The sequence below is a fragment of the Rattus norvegicus genome, chromosome 3 (genome assembly GCF_021556685.1).
Source record: "Rattus norvegicus strain SHRSP/BbbUtx chromosome 3, alternate assembly SHRSP_T2T, whole genome shotgun sequence".
NCBI classification, from domain to species: domain Eukaryota; kingdom Metazoa; phylum Chordata; class Mammalia; order Rodentia; family Muridae; genus Rattus; species Rattus norvegicus.
Window position 1 is genome coordinate 63,793,138 of NC_141536.1, and position 24,922 is coordinate 63,818,059.

At 38.0% G+C, this 24,922-nt stretch overlaps 1 protein-coding gene across 2 annotated transcripts in view; it reads left to right on the plus strand.

Moving 5' to 3' along the window:
- The first annotated feature begins 1,147 nt into the window (after positions 1-1,147).
- Positions 1,148-24,922, plus strand: part of Ppp1r1c (protein phosphatase 1, regulatory (inhibitor) subunit 1C) — a 109,211-nt gene continuing 85,436 nt past the window's right edge. The window contains 2 exon segments of one of the 2 annotated variants that reach the window (NM_001109200.2): positions 1,148-1,626; positions 3,320-3,380. In NM_001109200.2, coding sequence (NP_001102670.1) covers positions 1,546-1,626; positions 3,320-3,380 — 142 coding nt within the window. In that variant the 5' untranslated portion in view covers positions 1,148-1,545. 2 annotated transcript variants of the gene reach the window in all.

Genomic DNA, 24,922 nt, shown 5'->3' on the forward strand with positions numbered 1-24,922 from the left:
ACAGGATTTCTTGCTGCTCAGCATTCTTTCCACCTTAAATTACTTTCCCATCAGTATCTCCATTTGCTTTTTCCTCTAGTGTATACAGGAAACAACGTGAATAATGCATATTACTTTCTATATACATCCAACAGAACATTGAATGAGTGAATCATTGAAATGTGTTTCTGTTATAGAACAGAAACCTTTGAAATTAAAGGGACTTCATTTGAATATACTCCAATTGCAGACAGTATTAAAATGCATTTAATGAATCCGAAAACTGTACTGTAAAATCTGGTAGTCATCAAATAACATCTTTCAAATGCAAAAGTAAGGGACGCAAGTTTGATGTCCCACGGAGGCAGGCTTTTCCAGGCTTTGTTCAATAGCGTTGACGTGTAGGAAGGCAGGCTATGTCGATGTGGCCGTCTCCTACTTGAGATGATCAAGCCAGTGCCTCGTGCTTCTGTGGCCACATCCACGTGACTGATCTCCTCTGAAGATGAGCCTCCTTAGGCTTTTCCTCAAATCTTCATCTTTTTTCATAAACCCCATAATTGACATCAAGCCACAGTGTCAGACATCACTGGCTTCCCACTCATGTTTTCCATTCGTTTCTGGATTCTTCCAAGTCAGAGGATGTAACTGACTCGATCAGGAACTAAAATAAAGGCCATTGAAACAGCAGTGACTTCCAAGCTCTTTGCTAAATTTAGTTCCTCAATACTTTCCACTCAAATGAAACCCATGAACTACAATTAGAACATTAGAACAGAATGGGAGCTTAAAGGTCATCTAACCTTACTCCCCCATTTCTCCGTTGAAAGTGCGGGGACCCAGACATATGCTATGATTTGCTCGAGGCCACAGAGCTTCTTAACAATGGAACTTGAACTAAGATCTCCTCAGCCCTGGGTCAGAACTAACCTATCCATATCTTGAAGCACAAATACAACCGATGTTACTAGTTGTGGCTTCTGTCACCAGCGGTTCATCGATGTCGTGGTTGAGAGTCTAACAGCAAAGGTTTCTGACTTGTAAGTTGCTACAAAGAAATGACATGATTTTATAGCCAGCCCACGCTAAAAACTTCCTGCTTTGTGTTCATCAATAATGGATGACCCACCCCTGTAATGCTCAGAGGGAGCTTACACTGCACTTTTGAGCAGCCGGCTAGTAATGTACAGTGGATAGAGCCTTTCTTTTAAATCCCAGGGCAGCAGGTCCTTCAGGGCTAGCATTGCAATCTCAATTAGCCCCTGAGTGAAAGCTTGGCATGTGTATTAGTGAGCAGAGACACAATTAGCTTATTCTTCCTTTCCGTGTTGTGTTGAGAGGAGCCAAAGGGTTGGTGGTGGATCAGGAAAGCCAGGCATCACAGGATTTTGAAGAACAGAGTTGCTCAGACCTCGACATCTTCTCTTGGTCACGCTGGAATTACAGAGATTTATTACAAAGCGCCGTGTGGGGCTTGGTGAAGGGTGTCTCCGGAGACGCTTCGGACAGCAATCGAGCTCTGTCTTTTTGAGTGCTTCACCACTCTGTCTTAGACTCATCATTAGCATGGAGCCCAACAGCCCCAAAAAGATACAATTTGCTGTGCCTTTATTCCAGAGCCAGATCGCTCCAGAGGCAGCAGAGCAGGTAAGGGGAGAGGGTGGGGAAGGATTCCTGGGTACCGGGCAGTAAGAAGCATACATTCTTACTAGGTGACAGGTCCTCTGCTTTCCGCATTTGCCTAAATTGTGACTTTTACGATGAGAAAGGAGTTTGCTTTTGCACTCATGTTTGGGGTGCACTGGAAAACAATTGGCTAAAATTTTTAGCAGCACTTAATTTTATAGAAAATTAGACAGACCAATATATTAGACATTCTGGTCTGGTGCTGGCTTCTGCTTTCTAAGGTAACAGTTTCAACATTTAGAGAAGCTTTGTAAACTTTACCAAAAATTAGCAATCTTTCATTTTGTTATTTATAAAACAAAAAAGAAATGTAAAAATTAAAGTACTAAATCCCAGACTAATTCAGTATTATAGGTGTCTATTTTTAATGTAGTTTTTTTGTGTTTCCCAAAACATATTGTTCATGTCCTTTGCCCATTACATATGGGGCACTGGAAATAAAAAGTGCTATTTTACATTTTCCTGGATTCCTTTTTTGCGTCTAATATTGCTTTCTAATTGTTCATATTTCCTTAGACTCTGGTGCAGTGAACCCACTTAAAAGGGTTCTGTGGCACAAAATCAAATGTGGCGTACCTTAGGAATAAGCAAGAAATTATGAGAAATCTAATCTAATACATTAATTGCTTAAAACCCAGAAGATCCCTGAATTCTCTTCCAAACAGTTTACACAAGGTTTTAAAGTACGGACTCTGTGAGTCTTACTTTACAGGATGTTTTCACAGTAGGTCCACCCAGATAAGTATAACCTTGACAGTGTCTATTCACTGAACCAAACATTGTTTCCATAGTGAACGTCATTCATACATTTTATTCTTTATTGTATTGACAAATACACTGAGAATTTAATTGAATGAATAAATTTAGGCTATCAGAAGCAAGACGTGTCTAATCATAGTATTTCTCTGTAACTCCTATCAAAAGGGAGTGTATGTTTTTTTCTTCGACACTTTTGAGTAACTTCAATGTATTTATTTACGATTTCACATACACAATATATATATGTTTATGTATATGTATATATTCATATCTACCCCTCTCCTCTCCTATTACATTGACATCTTTCAACATATCCTTTTTCTTTCGTGTTCTCTCCCTTTTATTTTTTGTAATCCACTGCCTGAAGGAATTAAAATACACATTCTTATAACATCTGTAATTTTTGTTGACCTGCCAATTTGGTTTAAATATTAAATTAGAAAGTAAAATGTTAACCATACTAATTGAAATCCAGAAGCTGACAATTAAATTATAACACACAGTAGAAATTTGAGGCTTCCAATTTTGCCTCATTTACTAAGAGCAAGGGACCTTGATATGTCATAAGGTGTTACCACAGCCATTTAAGGAAGTTATCCATCTTCATATTTTCTAGTATATTAATTTCACTTGCATTTTTAGATTATATACAACTATTATTTTTTTTTCCTTCAGAAGTATGGCTTTGTGCTCAAAGAAAATGTTAGTAATGTCTAGCAGTTCTGATGGCTTCCTGTGTTATAAATATGTAGTCAGTATATATTGTGATCCTTTTAGACATTTGCTTGTGTATATTAGTCAAAGAAGAGGGTGGGCAACTGTGTGAGCTGCGGAGACAATAAGGGACAGTGTCTAATTCTCACACTGACATTAGCTGGGCCTTTGCTGTTCACAGATCAGGAAAAGAAGACCTACACCAGCATCCCTTGTGATTCTCAATGAGCATAACCCCCCAGGTAAAGAGGCATGATGTCTTTCCTATTGACAAAATGGAGCGGGGCTGTCTAAGAGGTCCAAAGAGCACGGCATTGATGACAAGTTCCAGCTTAGGGTTTCAGTTACCTAAAAGGGATAATAAACAAAATCATGAATAAATAGTATAAGAATTGTCTGCACCAACAGCCTACTTTTTCCTCTAGACAAGTGGTTCTCAACCTTTCTAATGCTGCCACATTTTAATATAGCTCTCATGCCATGGTGATCCTCAACCTTAAAATTATTTTCATAACTGTAATTTTGCTTCTGTAATGAATCATAATGTAAACATCTGTGTTTTATGATGGTCTTAGACAACTCCTGTGATCTTGTTTTCTAATCAAAGGGGTCAAGACCCACAGATTAAAATCGTTGTTCTAGAATGACACACTGCTAATCACGTGGTGTGCCGTGCTTTATTGGCATTGGTTTCTGTGTGCTTATAGGGAATCTGGTTCAGGCCTTATTGAGAAAGTTGGTGAAAAGTTGCCTAATTAGGTTTCGAGGTTCAAGTTGCAGGCCTGGAGATGATTATATTTTTTGCAGAATGTGATTTTATTTATGGTATGGGAAGGGCGACATTGGCTACAGCCTTGCTGCTGATGTCATCTCTGAATAATGCAATTGAAAAGGAACCAGATCAATTTTCAGTGCTGCCCATTTGTGAGCCATTCCGAACAGTTGCATCCATTTGTCGAGGTTTTAGTTTCCATTTCCCATAAAAAGTAAAACTGCATTATTAGTCACGATAAAGAACTATTGTCTGTAATAGACAAACATTGTTTACTTACTGAGTGGAGTGATTTTCGTCTTACATTTAATGGCAGCCCTGAAAATATAAGCAGACCAGAAGAGGTCATTAATTTCGTAACCCAACAAATCTCAAGGTTTTTGTGATTGTTGCTGTTTGTGTGTGTGTGTGTGTGTGTGTGTGTGTGTGGTGTGTGTGTGTGTGTGCATGTTCACATGCATGCGTGCAAGCATACGTGAGTCTGTAAACAAAAAAGGATAAGAAAACATTGAATAATGGAAAGATTATATATCTATTTATAAATTGTGAATGGGCTCTTCTAGGAATGTCTGGAAAAAATAGTCTTGGCCTTTCTGTGATCTTCTTAATTAGAGAAATACACAAATGAAAGAAAAATTCTCATAGAATATTTATTATTGTGCCTATATACAGAAAATTGGAAGCTCACTGGAGACAAATAAGTTATCTCTGCTGAGAACAAAGCATTCCAATTCGATCCTTAACCTTTAAAGTGCACAGTATCTTAAAATCATCGCCACATACACTGCCTTTGTAGCTCTCATTTGAAACTGCACACAGTAATTGATATGTCTTGAATGCTAAGTACAGGCCATTTTGCACAAAAGGAAAGTGTGAGAGAGATGAAGTGGCCTTTGTGACATTATTCCAAAGATTAAAAACTCAGGCAGTTCTGACCCTAGAGCCCCTGTTTTCCTTCTAGCCTGACAGTAACCTTGAACATTGGCTATTCAATGCACAAAATAGATGCTAAGTTCTTACAAGCAGGCAAACCCAGCATTTAGGGAAATTTCTTTGAGGTACTTACTATAGTCAATGAGGAACTATATTTGATATCCTGTTGATATTTAATGTTGACCTAGGAAGCTTACTCTTAGGAGACTTTCCAACCACTAACTCCCTATTTCTTTTGTCAACCTTTCCCCATCTCTGTGGTTGGGCCCCTGGAGTGAAATTAGCTGTGAGCAGCGTCTTACACATAGCTGAGTCATCTTGGAAATATTATCTACCTGTATCTCTTCCTTCTTTATTGAAAGATGGCCATGTATAGCACTGGCATCAGTGTACATGTCAACTGTGTTTAGAATGAGAGCTACATTCCTCAGCAAAGCCCTAGAACTAAGACTTTTCCTAGTAAAAATGATGTAACTCAGTATCAAGTAAAAAGCTTGATGTCAGATTTTCTCAGCCAAACAAATAATGAAAGGACTATAAACTCAATATAAACTTGGCCACTGGTTACTAGTCCTATAATCCTGGGCAAGGGACATCTTCGAGCTTTATCCTGTATCAGACAGATACAATAATGCCCATTCCTTTCTACTTCACAGGCTATTTTAATGACCCAATGATTTAACCTAAACATACCTTAAAACTGCAAAACAGGTATTGAGGGTCATCGTTAGTTGATATCGTCTAGAACTCAGCCTCTGCAGGCACTATGTAAGACTCATACAACAAGCCCAAGGGCAGCTTTGTGTTCACTTCTGCCCTGACAATTTCTGTCTTATGCAACAATTCCTAGTTACAAACATGAGGCCACCAGAAAAGCACTCCCTAAGAGCTCCTACCTTTGCAAAGCAGCAGCCTCTTCTGCCCTCAAAAGCAGCAGGCTTGAACAGACAGGGAATGGTGCAGCTTTAAATCCTGGGGAGAAAACTCTAAACAATTCTCTTTAATTCACTGAAACAGCCCTAAAAATGATTGGGGATTCTTAGAATTATATGTCACTAAGACTGTTCAAGACCCAAATCCCTGCAAGTGTTTCTTTATGGTCAATAAATAAGGCAAAGAAAGCTAAATTTGTTTCATTATTGAGAGTTGATTAATGAATTGCTCTATGTGGATGTGGTGGCACATGTCTATAATCCTAGCACTTAGGAGGCTGAGATGCGTTTGCCCCAAGTTCTATCTGTTCTGAATTAGATAAGACATACCTGGCCAACCTGAGCTACAGTGTTTAGAGTGGGAAAAGTTGTCTGGGAGACTAGAACAAAACTCTTTTCGATGGGATATGAGTGGACTGCAACCATGACTATATAAAAAGTGCAGTTCTCTGTTGCTATTATGACTTACCAGGTTAGGTATTAGCACAGATGGTACATTATGGATTTCAGTATAAATATGCATTTCTCATACTGCTGTACTACAGAATGGAGCAGTAGAACAGGATGATAGGTTAACCTGTTAGTACAGTTGTTTCATTTTTGCTAGTTTGACTGTGATGCAAACACAGGGAAGATAGACCCCTGATTGGTCCGTTCCCATGGCAATAAACTATGCCCTCAGTTTTTTCCTAGCAAATAAGCTAGAATTCCCCCAGGAGATGCCCTATGAAACAGGTAAACAACTAGTAAGTCTATCTTACCCTCTGACAGGTCAGCAAGTCTTCTTCACTCAACACTGCAGGAATACTAAAGGCCAATAGCAAATACTATGCTTCCCTGTAGCCAGGAAAGGATTTAAGTATTTGGTTTCCAAAATAACTTTGAGCAGTCAGATGATAGTAACAAAATACCAGGAGCATAAGATCTGGGACTCAGCTGCCATCAAAGACAAATGTCCCCTTTCCCCTCTGTCTTCTCAGACCAGTAACTTGATCAACTTTGGAAGAAGCTGCTTCTCTTTCTGTACTTCAGTTCCGCTTCTAACTGGGCTTATGAGATTCTATGAAATTCTATCTTACAGTGGTGTTATCCATTCTTATAGGAAATGCAGTTAGCATTTGCTCTTCTGTAATCTGTAGTCAACCGGTCTGATCCTTACAGCGTTATCTGAATTTACACATAAATCATCTTCATAGAGCAATAAAGGCAAAACTGCCTTTTGTAATTTATTTTATCTCACATGTGGTTTTTCTTGAACATTGTCTATAAGACTACATATTTAGCAATGGGAGCTTTGGGGCTAATATCCACTTATTAATGAATGCATAGAGAGTGTGTTTTTCTGTGAATGGGTTACCTCACTCAGGATGATATTTTCCAGCTCATTCCCTTTGCCTATGAATTTCATAAAGTCATTGTTTTTGATAGCTGAGTATTACTCCACTGTGTAGATGTACCACATTTTCTGCATCCATTCCTCTGTTGAAGGGCATCTGGGTTCTTTCCAGCTTCTGGCTATTATAAATAAGGCTGCTATGAACAGAGTGGAGCACGTGTCTTTTTTATATGTTGGGGCATCTTTTGGGTATATGCCCAAGAGAGGTATACCTGGGTCCTCAGGCAGTTCAATGTCCAATTTTCTGAGGAACCACCAGACTGATTTCCAGAATGGTTGTACCAGTCTGCAACCCCACCAACAATGGAGGAGTGTTCCTCTTTCTCCACATCCTCGCCAGCATCTGCTGTCACCTGAGTTTTGATCTTAGCCATTCTGATATTTTCAATGTTAAATGTCCCTAAAAGCCTCAGCACACTCAAATCTTTGGTGCTGCTGAGATATGATGGAAACTTTTAGAAATAAAAACTTCCTGGAGGTAAGTAGGGTTATTTGGGTAATGTCCAGCTACCCGATGGCAAGTCCACTCTGAGGTCTTACCCTACCAGGGACCCAAAAGAAGGCGAGGCAGTCACTTTAAAGCCATGGGAAAAAATGAGTGTCTTCTCATGGCACCAAACACAGAATTAGAACTCCAGAGTTAGGAAAAGAAAACATTTCGAAACTATTGCTAGTTTAATCTTACATTGTTATAGAAGGACATAAATCACCTCCGCCTCCTGAGAAGGCAGCTCAGGAAAAAATATAATAATTACGCCTGGTTTTCAGCTTCAAATCTAATTAATTTTAGAGGTTAAAGAAATAGTTTCTTCTGCCAAATTGCAAAAGAAGTTCTCTGACAATAAATCTTCACTTATTCTCGTCAATAAAAGTTGTTTTTCGCCTATTATAAAACAATTCCTTATTGTTACTTTCTTACACCAACTATCCATTTCCAGAACCACTAAGCGTTCTAGGGAATCCTTTCCAACTACTCCCCAATCTCTCTGCATTGTGATCCCAGAGCAGCACACAGCCTTCCAGTAAGAAGCCAGCCTAGACCAGGCTTTGGGAATATTCAAGTTTGTGGCATACTTCCTTTCCCATTTACTGTTAAGCAGAGGCTGCATGGTTACAATTATATTTAATGGGCCTGAGGCCTATTAAACATGATTGAACTATAAGAGGTTCTGAAGCCAAGTGAAGATTTAGGTAAGTACCCAAGACTTTAAAGGCTTATTATGCATCTAAAATTGTAACTGGAAATACAGTGTAAAATGATTTGGAAGGGTATTTATTGAATTTACTTCCAAGCCAATTTTGGAGAAAGTTGGCTTCCTCTTGACTATTTTACCCCTAAATTATCTTAGAAATAGGAATTAAATTGAGAGGGTATTATGATATACCTGGGAGTCCTAAAATTACTTAACCTGAAACTTATGAGCTACGGTGGTCACGATCATGCCAACTCCTTACAATTTTGAGAGTAAGTCCAGGAGCCTGAGAGAACTGGGCTTCCTAACACTTGGGAATATGTGACTCTGCAAACTGAAAAGAAAGCCGGTGGCATTCTGTATACCATAGAGGGTGACTTGTAAACAAGACACACATTTTATAATATTGAGACTCAGTCACCTAATGAGAATGTCCAAAGCCCCATATTAGAATCCTAGCTAGAACATGCATTGTCATTCAAACACAAAGAAGCCCTAGGAATTTTGAATGATTTCTCAGAAGTCCCCTTGTTCAGAAGTAGTGGGAAGCTTTGTAGCGTCAAGTGAAAGTGGAGATGTATTTGCTTTGTTAAGAGCGTCACATGTATGAACATTTTAATGACAATCTTGCTGTTTTTCAAAATGATTGATAGTGTGGTCAAAAGACCACACCATGAGTGGAAGCTTCAGAGATTCAGACAATTTTTCTAGGACCTTTATGATCTGAGTAAGATACCGTATGAGACATGGGGATGACAGTGACCTCCAATGACCTCAAATCAACTGTGGCCAAATAAAAGTTATGCTGGTCCATAGTATACAGGAGTGCTTTCTGTCTAAATTTTCTTATCTTCTTCAGCAACGTGATTTTTATTCTGATCTCTCCTTTGATTGCTCAGAAATTATTTGCCTTATTTCTACTCAAGACAGTGAAAAACTCAAATCCAATATTTGAAGTCCACTCAACCGTTATCCGATATTAATTTCTAAGGAATGTCCGGAAGTCTGTGGATTTTTTTTTCTTCAGAATTTATTTTTATTCACTACGGGATGTCAAGCCATGTGGAAAGATTTAAAGACTAATAATGTGAGCTGCTTTTAACGAGCATCCACTATGGAATTGATTGACTTATTTTTTTTGTAATTATTCAGCCTGTACAACCACATTGTACAATCAAGTGGAATGGTTGAGTCAAAGGCAAATTTTAACTCTTAGTAATAGCCATATGTGTTACGTGGTAAGCATTCAAATAGAGAATATTATATTCAAATTAAAAAATAAAACAGAAGGGCAAATAATAAATTTTTTCATTTTGTCAGGATGATGGTTTTAATTAATTTTTGCATAATAGCGCACAAACTCACCTTTTCCATATTTAAAAGGTAGTTGGTGAAATACGATAGAATGACCATTGACTAGACTAGTATTTCCTTTTGGTGTCTGTTTTCTTCTTGAAGCTTAAAGCAGATGAAAACAGCTCTACAGGGCACTATGCATCGTAGAAATGCTTGGCTTTTGAGTGGACCTGGTTTGAATTCCAGCTTTGCCAGCAGCTGGTGAGACACTGGGTGCGTGCTTCTTCCCCTTGAGCTTGGTTTGTTTCTTTTATAAAGAGAATAGTGAAGTATCAGAGAATACCCTGCAGAATAACCACTATCAAGTACATCCCGAAGATTTCCTTCACTGGCTGCTGCTGGAAAAGCTTAGCATTCTCATACATTGCATTAAGGAATAAGTCCACCATTTTGAATCCTGTTAGGCAGGCATATATAGTCCCCAAGAGATACCATCACTTGTGGGGGGAAAGGTCTAACACCTTAAAGTCAACCAGAAGTGTGCACAGCTGTAGAACTGTTATATGCTCTAGGATGCAGCATTGATTCACCCTTGTATGTCCTTGTTGGCGAATACCATTTTCACAGACTAAAACTTGAGTTCTTAAGAACGGTATTGTTTTTATTAAATAAGTTTCCTACTGTTGTCTATAACATCTTAAAATGATTAGACTCAATAAACATATGTTTGACAGACATGTCTGACCAGCAATGAAATTTTATTTTAATAGTATGGCAAACGAACCTCAAGTATTCATTATTTAAAAAGTTCTTTAGAGACATCTCTGAAATGCTCTTCTGGATCATTTTTAACCCCAATCCATTTGTTCTGTCTTCCTGTCATACATCATCCCCAGCCTATATTCTGGCATGGGTTTCATTCTTTGATTCCTCAAAGTGATCCTTCAAAGCCAACTTTTTAAGAGTTTGTCTAGACTGACTCATTTGTAGGAATCAGTCTCTGTCTCTCCCAATTCTCCTATTTAAACTGCAGGGCAGGACTCACTGAAATTTCAAAATCTAACCCTGTCTGATGGACCCATAGCTTGACATTGTTATTCTAACACCTTCTTCCCACCCACTCTAGGATAGTTTACTTACTTAAACTATATACTTTAATTCAGTAAATGTTTATCAGTTGGCCCAAATCCTACAAGGACATGTAATCTAGATAATAGAGAGGAGTGTGTTTCGATGGAAAAGAAAATAATTACAACAATATAAGCCTAAATTACAAAAACCATCACAAAATTAATTCTGGCCAAGGAATAGAAACATTTCTTTATTACATCCATTGTTCTGATACGCATATGTTTGACTTCTGTTGGTCTTCTAGTTTTAAGTATTTAAAAGTGAGGTTGAAACAAATCTTTTACTATTCATTCTAAATTACTCATTGAGTAGATGTTAAATGCTGATATCCTAGTACATTTACATCCACTTTTAAAATCCTCAAATGTCTTGTAAACCTTTCTGACATTTTAGAGAACACATTACTTTCTAAGGGCTAAAATAGAGGTTTGCTCCTCACTATGACCATAGGGAAACTTAGATAAGACAAATTCACAATTCGGTATTCTGTACTTGGACAATGAAGCTGCAGGTATATGGCCAAAGATATTAAGAAAATACAATATACCTCACCTTAGTACAGGCGTGTCTTCCATAGGACTTTCTTAGAATTAGATTTTAAACTTGTAAATAGGCAAGGCTGCCCAGAAAAGGTGCTTGACCGAGAGTAACTGTTTGATGATGTAAATGGATAAAGAGTAGAGGCTGGAGATGGATATGCTCTAGAATGGAGATTAATTTCGTGAATTTTTCTCTTTTTTATTTTTCTTGGATATTTTATGTATTTACATTTCAAATGTTATCCCTCTCCCCCCATACCCTGTCCCTCTGCTTCTAGGAAGCCACTTATCTTCCTAAAACCTCTGGTAAGGAAGTTTCAAATCACTTCAGTCCCATTGTATCTTACTAAGTACTGCAGATGGTCATTTGAAAGAATGCTTGTGTGAGTTCGTTAAATAAATAGACGTCCACGTTTGTGTTTGCCTGGTAATACTGGCTGTCCGGTATACTTAAAATTGAACGTGAAATTTTAAGTTTAAGGCAGCTCATTCAAGTTGCTTCAAGTTAATGCTCAGAGTCACCAAACCATAGAATTAATGGCCCTGTGGTGACAGCAGAGTTTGAGGGTGAGGGGGGTCGGGATCTCACCAAGCTGAATACTTTATTGAAATATGACTTTCAAATGTCTTTTTTTGGGGGGAACATTACTCAGAAACAAGATCTAAGGCTTGGGACTTTCCATCTTTCCATCTGATTCTACACATGACATCTAAAGAGTCCTACATATGACATCTAAAGAGTCCTACATATGACATCTAAAGAGTCCTACATATGACATCTAAAGAGTCCTACATATGACATCTAAAGAGTCCTACATATGACATCTAAAGAGTTCTACATATGACATCTAAAGAGTTCTACATATGACATCTAAAGAGTCCTACATATGACATCTAAAGAGTCCCACCAAGAGTCTCCACACACAGTTGTCAGGAGAAATTACCAGGAGCTAATAAGAAGGAATTTACTTTACGTTTTATTTTATTTTATGTTCATATTGGAGCTGTAGTTTACTTTGAAAACATAAGATCATTCAAGTCTTTTAAAATAGACAAACCTACAAAGGAAGTTAAAACAAAAACAGACTTTAGAGAGACTTAGAAGATGCTTTCGTAAGTCAATGTGAATGCCATCTCATATTAAGTTGCTGCTTTTACTTCCAAGACACAAGTATTCTATGCATACTTCTATCTTGAGTTCTTGGAAAAGTATTCTGCAAAGGCTCAGGAGGTGACCATGGAAAACCAAAGGTAAAAGGAAAAGCCTGTCCCAAACCATGCATTCAAACTGGGAAGACTTCACCATTCAATCCCAGTCTATACTTTGTCCCTTCAGACATTCTCTGTCAGGGTATCCCAGCACATTGTGAAATGCTACATCTATATCTACAAGTCTTCTCTACATCATTTATGCAGCTGTATGACTTCAAACTATTTAGAATAAGTTGACGCAGGTGCAAATGAGGGTTGAACAATGCTATTTATAAAATAAAATTGCCAAAGTCTGCATCATTAAATGGCAAAATATTGATAGTCTGATTTTAATATAACAATGCAGGCTTAGCATTGCAATAATACTAAATGAAAGTGCCATGTGAGATAAAATAGGACATCTGCACTTTTTAATTTCCTGTGCTCTCTGATAGCAATTTCTTAACAATATGAGAATGAACTTTCAGAATCTTATTCTTCAAATATAAATATATTGCCTTGCTTATATATGGAAGGGATATTATATATGAATTGACTATATAAAAAGAGAAAATTAAGTCAGTTAGAATAAAACCAAGTTTTAAAATATTTAACCTCGGTGATACAGGTGGCTTTGTCTGTCATCTTCTACCATATTTTTTGAGGCATGGTCTCAACAGTTGAAACTCACCAATTTATTATATGAGCCACTGAGCCCTAGGGATGTGCCTGCCTCTCTCTCCTACCATCCAAGATTTGTGGATTTAGGTGGGTGTTGGGGATGCAGACTCCGTTACTCATGCTACCAAATGTTTACTCTTAGCTGAGTCCACAGCATCTCTGTACAAACCCAGGTACAGGTTTGCTGTTCCTGCGATGCCAGCATTGTGAGCCTTGGAGACAGAAGCATCTTTAGAACCTGCTGGCTGACAGTCAGGCTCCAAGGTCAGATTCCCAAGTACTGAGATAACAGGACTCTGTCCCCAGACCAAGGTCAGTAAGGGTCTGTGTCTCAAGGGAACAAATCAGAACATGCATGGCAGGGTAGGCCATCTAACATCTTTTTGACCTATGTACATCATGTACAGGCTACTATACTGAATAAACATGCACCATATATACACACATGCACACACACATACACACACACATACACATATGGTATATTCATATATTTGTATATACCAAAACCCCACATAATAATGCATATACACAGATGGAGAAAAATGCAAAAAGTGCATTTAAAATGTTATATTCAGTGTATATTTTACTATTTTAGGATTATGTATCTTATTTAAGTGGTTTTCATGTTCCCATTTTCCTGATTGGTGAACATAAGAATTATAACCATATAATTAGACAGCTTAGGCCTTATGAAGGTGAATTACCTATCTATCTGTCTGTCTGTCTATCTATCTATCTATCTATCTATCTATCTATCTATCTATCCATCTGTAATTGGCACATGGTCTTTCTGTCAGCCCAGGCTAGCCTCAAACTTGCAAGTCTTCTGTCTCAGATTCTCAAATACTGCTATTGCAGGACTGTGTCACCAAAGCTGACAGCACTGTTAGCCTTTGGAAGCACCACAGTTCTCATACCAGCAGGTCTATAAGTTAGTGGTTTTCAACCTATATCATGACCCCTCTGGGGGTTGAAAGACTCTTTCAGAGAAGTTGCCTAAGACCATTGAAAAACACAGATATTTACATTACAACTCCTAACAATAGCAAGATTACACTTAAGAAGCAGCAATAAAAATAATCTTGTCTCTCTATTCCCTGCCACGGGTATTCTTATTCCCCTTTTAAAGAAGGAGTGAAGCATTCACATTTTGATCATCCATCTTGAGTTTCATTTGTTCTAGACATCTAGGGTAATTCAAGCATTTGGGCTAATAGCCACTTATCAATGAGTGCATACCATGTGTGTTTTTCTGTGATTGGGTTACCTCACTTAGGATGATATTTTCCAGTTCCAACCATTTGCCTACGAATTTCAGACAGAAGGAACACCCATTCAGAGCCTGCCCCACATGTGGCCCACACATATACAGCCATCCAATTAGACAAGATGGATGAAGCAAAGAAGTGCAGACCGACAGGAGCCGGATGTAGATCGCTCCTGAGAGACACAGCCAGAATATAGCAAATACAGAGGCGAATGCCAGCAGCAAACCACTGAACTGAGAATAGGACCCCCGTTGAAGGAATCAGGGAAAGAACTGGAAGAGCTTGAAGGGGCTCGAGACCCCATATGTACAACAATTCCAAGCAACCAGAGCTTCCAGGGACTAAGCCACTACCTAAAGACTATACATGGACTGACCCTGGACTCTGACCTCATAGGTAGCAATGAATATCCTAGTAAGAGCACCAGTGGAAGGGGAAGCCCTGGGTCCTGCTAAGACTGAACCCCCAGTGAACTAGATTGTTGTGGGGAGGGCGGCAATGGGGGGAAGATGGGGAGGGGAACACCCATAAAGAAGGGGAGGGGGAGGGATTAGGGGGATGTTTGCCCGGAAACCGGGAAAGGGAATAACACTCGAAATGTATATAAGAAATACTCAAATTAATAAAAAAAAATAATCTTGTGGTTGCGGATCACCATGACATGAGTGGCTGTGTTAAAAGGTCGCAGCATTGGGGAGGTTGAAAACCACTGTTGCAATGATACCCCTTTCTTGTTACTGTGAGGACAACCTTGAAATTATTTGGTTGTTCTTCCCCGATTCTTTTAGTGGACTTTTAACCAACTCTCATCCACAGTACAGCCTTGCCTTCTGTTCTTGTTGTTTTTGCCCCTGCTTACCAACAACATTCCTTGTTCCTAAGTATCTAAGATCACACACTGACACACTAATTTCCAAACTGGTTGTTTGTGACATTAACAACGAGATGTGTCATGCTAAAACACATTCTAAACGTAGAACCAGCGAGTGTAGATTTGTATCATGATGTGAATCCTTAGTCTTAATTCCATTTCCTTGAAGCACATTCAATGGTAGCCCTGCCTCTGGCTTTGTTGCTGGAATTAATAAGAAACTTCAAAGCAACGTTACAGATCTCAGGCGTGTTCCTTCTCCGCTATGGTTTTGTGAGGCTCTGGAAGTCATAATTAAATAAGAGGTGATTGACTGTGGCAACTTAACTTTCGTAATTCAGCTGTCAAAGCTCTAATTTATCCTCTGCCATTTACCCACCCTAGCTTTTAATTAGCTATGATAAGGCACATAGGAGCTTCTCATGAAAGGATGACATATTCCATCACCTCCTGCGTGCTGTTTTTGTTCTGCCTTTCAAATGAGTCAGTCGTTTCTTCCCTCGTCTATAGAACCTTTATTACATAAAATTGTTGACAATTATACTAAAGCTGAGACGATTTAAAAAAACAAAAAAATCAAAAAAGAGGAGGAAAATAATTCTGTTCAATGATGCTTAATATTGCCGCTTTATTATTTTTTTCTATCATGGGTGTTGGCAGAATATAAGAATTATGTTCATTTTCCATGTAGCAATTCCTGCTTAAAATACGGTTCAGCATGTACAGAGACTTCAGGTCCAGGAGGGACAGGCTGGGAAGGATGTGCTTTCTAAAGCACAATAAGGACTCTCCATTTCCTTACTATTATTGATTCAGAGCATTACCCACTTGCCCTTGGTGATTAAGGGTTTTCAAGAGCTAATGCCAGAGACCCACTTACCACCACATTTCAGCGAAGAAGAACTGCACGAATGATTGAGCTAAAGTGGTTCATCTTAAATTCTACCACAGGTAATTTCACTTGGTAACTATCCCAGAGTTCCTGTTTCACTCAGCCAATAAAGGACACTGGAGCCGAGAAATGGCTGAAAATACTTTCAGTCTAGGTCTACAGTCGCAGCCACTGATTCAAAGCAAATGCCAGCTGTGTTCTTTATGTAGACACCTAAGGAATAAGGGACACATTAAGAATGTTTTGAAGTCTATTTAGGGCATAAAGGACAAGAAGCGCCTCTAAGTTCTGAGCAAGGTAGTTTAAAAAGGAAAATGCCCAAGTTCAAAGGTAAATTTAAAGGGCCTCATGGTGGTGCACATTCCTGCTGGTTTTGCAGTTTGCAAAGCTTCTTGTCTCACCACATGTCTTCTGAACGACTCAGAGAGCAATCCATCTTCATTAGACAGAGGGGGAATGATAAGGTGAGCTCTTGAAGGTCCAATAGCAGGGAAGTTAGTGCAGTTGAAGTGTAAATGGAGGTGTCCATTCAAGTCATTGCTCTCCCATAGCATCCTTCCACAAACATGCAACGTCCAAACACTCCTGCTGTTTAATTTGCTGTCCTCTTGGAATAATTACAATTAAATTCCTCATTGTACCTTAGCTACAAGGGATTCTGTTTCAAGCAGTGATTGAAGACTGTGGTTATTTATTTCACTGGGAATTTATTTCAAAGTTACATTTTATACTTTTTCTTTTTGGATATTAATGAAAAAAAGACTTCTTAAAAGTTGACAGTGGGGATCTTATTATGCAATAAAACTCCACAGTCAGATAAAAAGAAAAAAATAATTGTGTTTATTATCCCTAGCTATTCATCGGTTGGATATCTATATATCAAGATGTGTTTAATGGCTTAAAACATTAAAATTAGGAAGGGTACTTTAGTTGACACAGGACAGTAATGGCTTGTGCCTAAGTTGAAAGTCATCTTTTTGACTCATCTACTGTTATTTTTATCTTAAGGGTCAGAATAAACCCAATTCTTTAGGAAGGTGTATGGATCACACGCCAGCTAGAAACTTTTATACCTAAATGAATAATATGTTGTTGGATTAGTTAACACATTTGCTCCAATTGACATCTAACTTTTTAAGTTTTTTGAGATTGCCATTTTTTTTTGGTCTGACCATTCTTTTGTGGTGCTCAGAAAGAATGGATCATAGAGTTAACTAGTTTTGTTTTATTTCTTTTTTTTAAATAATTTTATTTTTTTGGACATTTTATGTATTTACATTTTAAATGCCAGTGGGGAAAGAAGGATTTTAGGAGCCTTTAGCTCTATTTAGAGCATTGGCATTGATTATGCCCTCTCTTATTCCAAAGCTCCAGAATCAAGCTTATAGGTCCAGGAAGAGGCAAATGCCTAGAGGATCTTCACCATTGATGGAGGATAGGGGTCATTAAACCTATTTGGTTATGACACAAGGGTTATATCTGCCTTCACTTTTCCAAATTCTTACAGTGGTGATGTTATAACCATTAGACTTCCTGCATTTGGTGTTCATGGGCATCAGTTAAATTGGTTTTGGATGCACGGCACACAGAACAATGTTTTCATAGTCATTTCATCACGATGAATGTTAGTGGTAAAGGACCTGTGTGGGGCTTCATGGCTTTGGTGCCGACGTGTCTTGGGATAAACATCAGGTGAGGATACTAGTGATTACAGGTGCCAGCAGGTCTAGGTCATGTTGATCTGTGGATTTCTTGAGTTTTAGAAACGATTAGAAACCAGAATACATTACATTAGTAACCAAATTTATTTCTTTTACTGTATTTAAATGATCCACATCAGATTTCAAAGTGTTGTCAGTAAAATGGAGATGTTGGAAACTGAATATATGATACACCTTTAAACAAGAATATAGAAGTTGAAGCGCCCAAAGGCCCAGTGCCCCAATGCTGTCAGATAGCAAACAGCCACTCTCCTGCTGAATAATCAGATACTTTTCTTCTATCTTAACTACCTTGTGACTAGACTAACATGGACTGGGGTTTCTTTTCAATGTCTTTGAATTGCAAATTAAACATTTATTCCAGTAATTCTCCTAAAACCATTTTTGCCCACCCACGTAACCTATCAAAAAACTGATAGCAACTTGAAAGTTAAGACTGAAAATCAAAATGTGCATTTGCCATTGCACAACTTTACCCAGTAGTCCCTTTGATTGGTTGGCTCATAAGGCTCTTCTGTAAATAGATCGTAATGACTATGAGAAAAATGATCTTAGAATGAATCTTGTACTGTGTCTTTCTGGTTCACCCTTTAATGCAAGGAAAATAGAAACTAATTCTGGCCCCCACGAATTGTTGGCAAGCACGACATACAGATAGCTTCCTTTAATAGCATTCCAGCTGTTGTGCGATCTTCTGAATGAGCCTGATAAGACTGTGTCTCATATGTTCCTGAAAGGTAGGTAATTATTAACACGCCTATCAATGCATGCATGCTGCTCTTATTTGGCATAGTAAATGACCTCATTGCAAGCATCTGGTCCAGTTCCCTGATTCTAAATTAGTTTGACATTCCTTCCTGTAATTCTTTTCCCATACAGATGACAACCTGCTTTCTATCAAGAAAATTGTTTCAGGTTTAATGTTATTTTTTTTTTACTGTGTGGCAACAAGAGTCTGGAATTTATTGTTTCTAGAACTATAGGTCCCCATTTTACATCTCAACAAATCTGAAAAGCTTTAGTTTTGAATTCTTTATTTTTTTTTAAAAAAACCTACTTCCTTAGACAAATGATTTCAAACTGTGACACAAAGTAATCTTGGAAAAATATTACCTACTCTAAACATGTTCTCTAAGGGACGGAAAATAAGACAATGATAAAAGAAAAACAATTTTCTAAACCTACACACACACACATACACACACACACAGAGAGAGAGAGAGAGAGAGAGAGAGAGAGAGAGAGAGAGAGAGAGAGTAGAAATGAGAAAGTCTGCATAGTTGTGTCATTGATAGAGCTAATGGTTTACTGGATTAAAAAATGGAAGTGACAATAGGAAAGAAATTGAATTAAGGTTATATGAACTCTGAGTGCTTGAGGAGGAATGGGTGGGATGGTAGAGTAAGGAGGAACACAATACTCTGCTTATTAAGGATAAGGCAGTTCTCATTCTAATTTTGTATTAAATATTTATAGCAGTCCTGGAAGTAATGCCTCAATAATGGAGTCGCAGGTATTAAAGGCATTAAAGCCCAATTTGCTAGAAGAGTAAGCTCTACATGCTTATTTTAAAAAGGTGTGTTTACCTAATAATTATGACTTGGATAATGTTAGCAGTATATGTATTAGAGGCCCCATGTAATTGCCTCAAACAATTAGAGCTCTTAATCATTAAGAGAACTATATAATCAGACATATATCATTAGCCAAGCAAGTGAGATTAGCTACTCCCCTGTGCTGACATGCTGAGTCACTAATGTGTTGTTGACTTTCTGGGGTACAGGGTACTTGCTGTCTTGCCTGAATGAAAGCTCTGAGGAATGGTCAGGTTTAATTGCCTGACCTCAGTTCAGTATAGCTGCTCGTTCTCAATGCCCAATGGGAACAATTATTTTTAGTCTTTTTTTTTTATGAGTTTTACATCATTTTTAATTATTTCTTTAGTCTTAGTGTGTATATGTGTTTGCTCAAGATATGTGTGTGGGAATGTGCATGCTTTAGCATACATACGGAGTCAGAAGAGATCTGGTGGAGTCGGTCCTCTGCATGCACTGAAGACTGACCTCTGGTTACCAGGCTTAAGTACCTTTCCTGCCAACTGTCCCAGTGCTCTCATAGCAAGGAAGCTTGAACTACCTGAACGTACTCCAAATGGCTAACGTGGCTCTAGATCTTTTGAAGGTTTCTCGGTCAGAAGTAGGATGCTGGTGCATTTTATAATAAGGACATTTGTCACACTCTAGTATTATCGTCAACTATGTGTCTCATGACTTCAACAAACCCAGTTTGAGGAAAGGTTTATTCTGGCTGGTGCTTTGGAAGTACAGGCCAGAAAAGCATTGTAACAGGAGTGTGAGTAGCTGCTCACACCGTTTCTTCAGTCAGGCAGCAGAGAGCAGGAAAAGCTGGTTCCTAGCCAACTTTTTAGTTTCTAATTTTTATTTAGCCTGGGACATCAGGCCAAAGAAGGTTGGTTCTTCCCACCTCAGTTTACCTACCCTTGATAATCTATCACTGATGTCAGCAGAGCCTAACCTCTGCTCATTCACAAGACTGCCAAGGTCCTACACTCTCCTTTCTCTATCTCATGAAACTCACAATCGGTATCAACCTTCACACCACATAAACGCACCATTTTCACACCATTTTCAGTTTTCAAGCATGTCAAGGCTCTCCTATTCATTTTGTCATTGTCTTGTTCTTAGCCTATTCTTTTTTAATCTTTAAAAAAAATCTAGATATCTAGCAGTAGAATGTGACGCATTTTCAAAATTTAGCCTTTAGAATGAAAGGATCAAGGTTTGATGGCCACTGACCAGTTTTGTCACATTAGTCAAGTTATTCAACCTCTCTCTAACTTCAGTTGGCTTCCAGATAAAATATAATTAAGGTTATCTACTTTATACGGTGATTTTGAACAAGAAAGTAATGAGTGCAATGTTTGACAAAATGGCCTTCTGGTACTAGATCCAGGAGTAATCATAACAAATACAACATTAATATTTTTGACATTTTTGAAACAAACAAAATGTTCTTTCTTTTCCTCAGCTATAAAATCTACTAGGCCAGTCACTTTACTTGGTTATGTTTGATTGGAATTTAATGGATTGAAGGATGAAGTATCCTCAAAGGAGATGTTGGATCAACACCCACTATTGCTTATGATTTTACTAAGCTCAATCTTATGATGTCTCAAGTAAGACTTTTATAATAAGAGATCAAAGGCATACACTTTGATCTCTATTATAAGCAGTAAAACCTTTTTAAAACATTGCATTTAGTTTCTTAGATCAAAATGATTCAATGAAAGGTACTCAAAGTACCTTTATAGTTGACCAGATCCATAAAATTTATGCAGAATGTCAGTGGAATGGGTTTCTTTAAAAACAGAACCAAAAAGGAAGCCTGATGTGACATCATATCTCAGAAATTCCAGCACTCGGGAGGTAGAGACAGGAGAATAGTGAGTTTAAGACCAGTGTGGGCTACATAAATTATGCTATCTTAAAAACAAAATAAACCAAAACAAACAACAACAACAGCAAAAAAGGAAACAGCTCTGATGAAACCAGTCAGTGCATAAGGACTCCAGTTAAGCATTAATTATCAGGAATAACAGGTAAGTGTTAATCATGAATGTGATTACAATTGGGAAAAAAATCACAGGCAACAAAAACAACAGAAAAACATTTCCTTGCAGCTTTCAGATATGATTTCTGGATGAGCCTGATTTTTGTCATCAACAGCCTTGGGTTTTCAAACACTTTCCCTCACAATGCAGCTGTGTTGAAACATCATTGAAGTTCTGTGTCATTATGAGGGACAGAGACATTGAAACACCACCCTACACATAAGCCATTGTAGGAATGTTTGACATACTACATAGACCAAGAAGCTTAGCATCTTGAGCCAAGATCAAAGAGGAAAGCATGGGTAGGCATTATGGGGTTGGCAGTTGAGGGGCTTAACATGGCTTCTTCTGGTTTGATAACAGCTTTGAGAGTCACACTGCATTGCTCTTCAAAACAAGTATTTAGATAAGCAGTTCTATGATAAGGATTATTATTCACTTTCTCATGTATCTTATAAAAGCTGCTTTACCTTTGTTACTTGTTTGTGCAAAGATAACAGGATCATTAAAACAACAACAGTAAGCTGCCTACATAATCCAGCTATACAAAGTATCTTATTCCCTGTGTTACATACAATTTCTTGGAAATATACTATTTTCTTCATCTGAAACCAGTGTTGATACTGTTTTTATTTGAACATTAAGCAAAGTTTGTGAGGAATAATGATGTGGGCACGAATACATCATAATTATCTGGCAAACCAGTTTCTATTTTTCTTTTCCTCTTCTACATAAAAACCAGTTGAGCTGGCATTCTTCTTTTTCTTCTTTTATTTTGTTTTCTCCTCCCCCTCTTCTCTTCCTGCCAAGTCCTTCCCACCCTCTATCTCCCATGAATATTGTGTTCCCCCTTGTAAGAAGGAATGAAGCAACCACATTTTGATCTTCTTTCTTCTTGAACTTCATATGGTTGAATTGCACCTTGGGCATTCCGAGCTATTGGGGTAATGTTCACTTATCAACTGAGGGCGTACAATGTGTGTTCTTTTGTGACTGGGCTACCTCACTCAGGATGATATTATCTAGTTCCATCCATTGTTTTTAATAGCTGAGTAGTACTCCATTGTGTAAATGTACCACGTTTTCTGTATCCATTCCTCTGTAGAAGAATGGTTTAATATACAGAAATCCATCAACATAATTCACTATATAAACAAACTCAAAGAAAAAAAAACCACATGATCATCTCATTAGATGTTGAGAAAACATTTGACAAAATTCAACAGTCCTTCATGGTAAAAGTCCTGGAAAGATCAGGAATTCAAGGCCCATACCTAAACACAGTAAAAGTCATATACAGCAAACCAGTAGCTAACATTAAACTAAATGGAGAGAAACTTGAAGCAATTTCACTAAAATCAGGGACTAAACAAGGATGCCCACTCTCTCCCTACCTAGTCAATATAGTATTTGAAGTCCCAGCCAGAGCAATTAAATAACAAAAGGAGGTCAAATGGATACAGATTGGAAAGGAAGAAGTCAAAATATCACTATTTGCAGATGATATGAAAGTGTACTTAAGTGACCCCAAAAATTCCACCAGAGAACTACTAAGCCTGATAAACAACTTCAGCAAAGTGGCTGGGTATAAAATTAACTCAAACAAATCAGTAGCCTTCCTCTACTCAAAGGATAAACAGACTAAGAAAGAGCCTTATGAAGACAATCACATATACATTTGAAAGGGGGGTTGACTGGTAGTCTTTCCCAGTTGAAAGTTGCCTACATTACTTCTTCAGTAAGCCACAGGCATCATTTAGTCAGACACTGCATCTCCTTTGTCCTTGTTTGTGACAACTGTAAAGATTTGGGGTTCCTGGCTTCATGGTCACCTGTCCTCATCTCACCAGTAACTATTTACAAGTGGTTAGACATCTGTTTAAGTTCTGCATCACTTTTGTAGGTAAGACACTAAAATATTGAGTTTGTGTGATTCACAGCCAAATTCCCAGCTACGGGACTCGTGTTGTAATGTAACTTTCATCCATGATCCAACGGGTATAATTCTTTGTCATCACAAATCACTGATAGCAGATAGTGTACCCGTCTTGTGGTACATGAGCCATTTTTGAAGTCTTTGCCAAATCCCAAGAAGCTAACAGGTTTTAAAGCTTCCACTAAAGACAGGCATTCAAACTGGGTCAACAGCATCTCTACCAGTTGTTTATTTGTGTATTTATTTAGTGATGGTTTAACAACAAATCTATAAACTGATAAGAAAAAACCCATTGGAAACAGACACATGAATATCTGTTTATATGAATATATGTATGTATATGTATATATATATGAATATATGTAGTCATCACTATGACTTTATAAGTATACTATGAAGCTAACTCTGTGGTCCACTCTAAGTCTCTACACTTCAATAATCTAAACATTCTTTAGCCACATTTTTCACTGTTGGATATTTGTCAGAGGAATTTTTTCTCAGTTCTCTTTAAATTTCATATAGCCTACCTACAAAAAAGTCTATACTGCATGTGCCTGGAAGATGGCTCAAAGTGCAAATGAATTTGCTAACAAGCCTGACAACCTGAGTTCAATCCTAGAGACACATGGTAGAAGGAAAGGACCAATTCCTGCAAACTGTCCTCTAACTACATCTGTGCTCTGGTATACACTCATGTGTGTTCACATACATGCAGGCACATGCATGCAAGCACACACAAACATAAACAAATGATGTAATAAAATTAAAAATAAATTTAAAATGTATATTAATTTCCCCCTTGCTATTGTCTTAAATGGTAAAATAAACAGATGACAGAATGGAGCTCAGGGGAAGGCTGTTTGCTTCTTTGTTTCATATGTACAAGGAGGATCCGGGATGGATTACCAGTGTTGGGAAAAGAAACACACACACACACACACACACACACACACACACACACACTGAAAAACTCTTAAAAAAATGATCACATCTTTGTCTCATTCCTTTTTGCCCCTGCTCCCCACACGGCATAGCAAACCCTGCCTGGTACTGTAGAATGCTAACATTTCAAAGGATCCAGGATTTAGGTGAAAGTACATTTTTATTTCCTCATTCATTCATTCAGTTAATGAATAGTGAGTACAATTCTCTGGGCCCTAGGAAATAGTAAAATAAACAAAGCCTCCACCTCCTTGGGATACATGGTATGGTAGGAATAAGTAAGAAGAGGCCTATATCGGATTGCTTTTATCTCTGTTGAGAAAATTATATGAGTTTGTGTCCTGTCAATAGTTGAGAAATAAATTAAAATGTGTAGCCCACGCCATCTTCAGCAAAGCACATCCATTCACATCCATGCATTTAATAGGCACTGACTACAGAGCTCATTATTTTCAC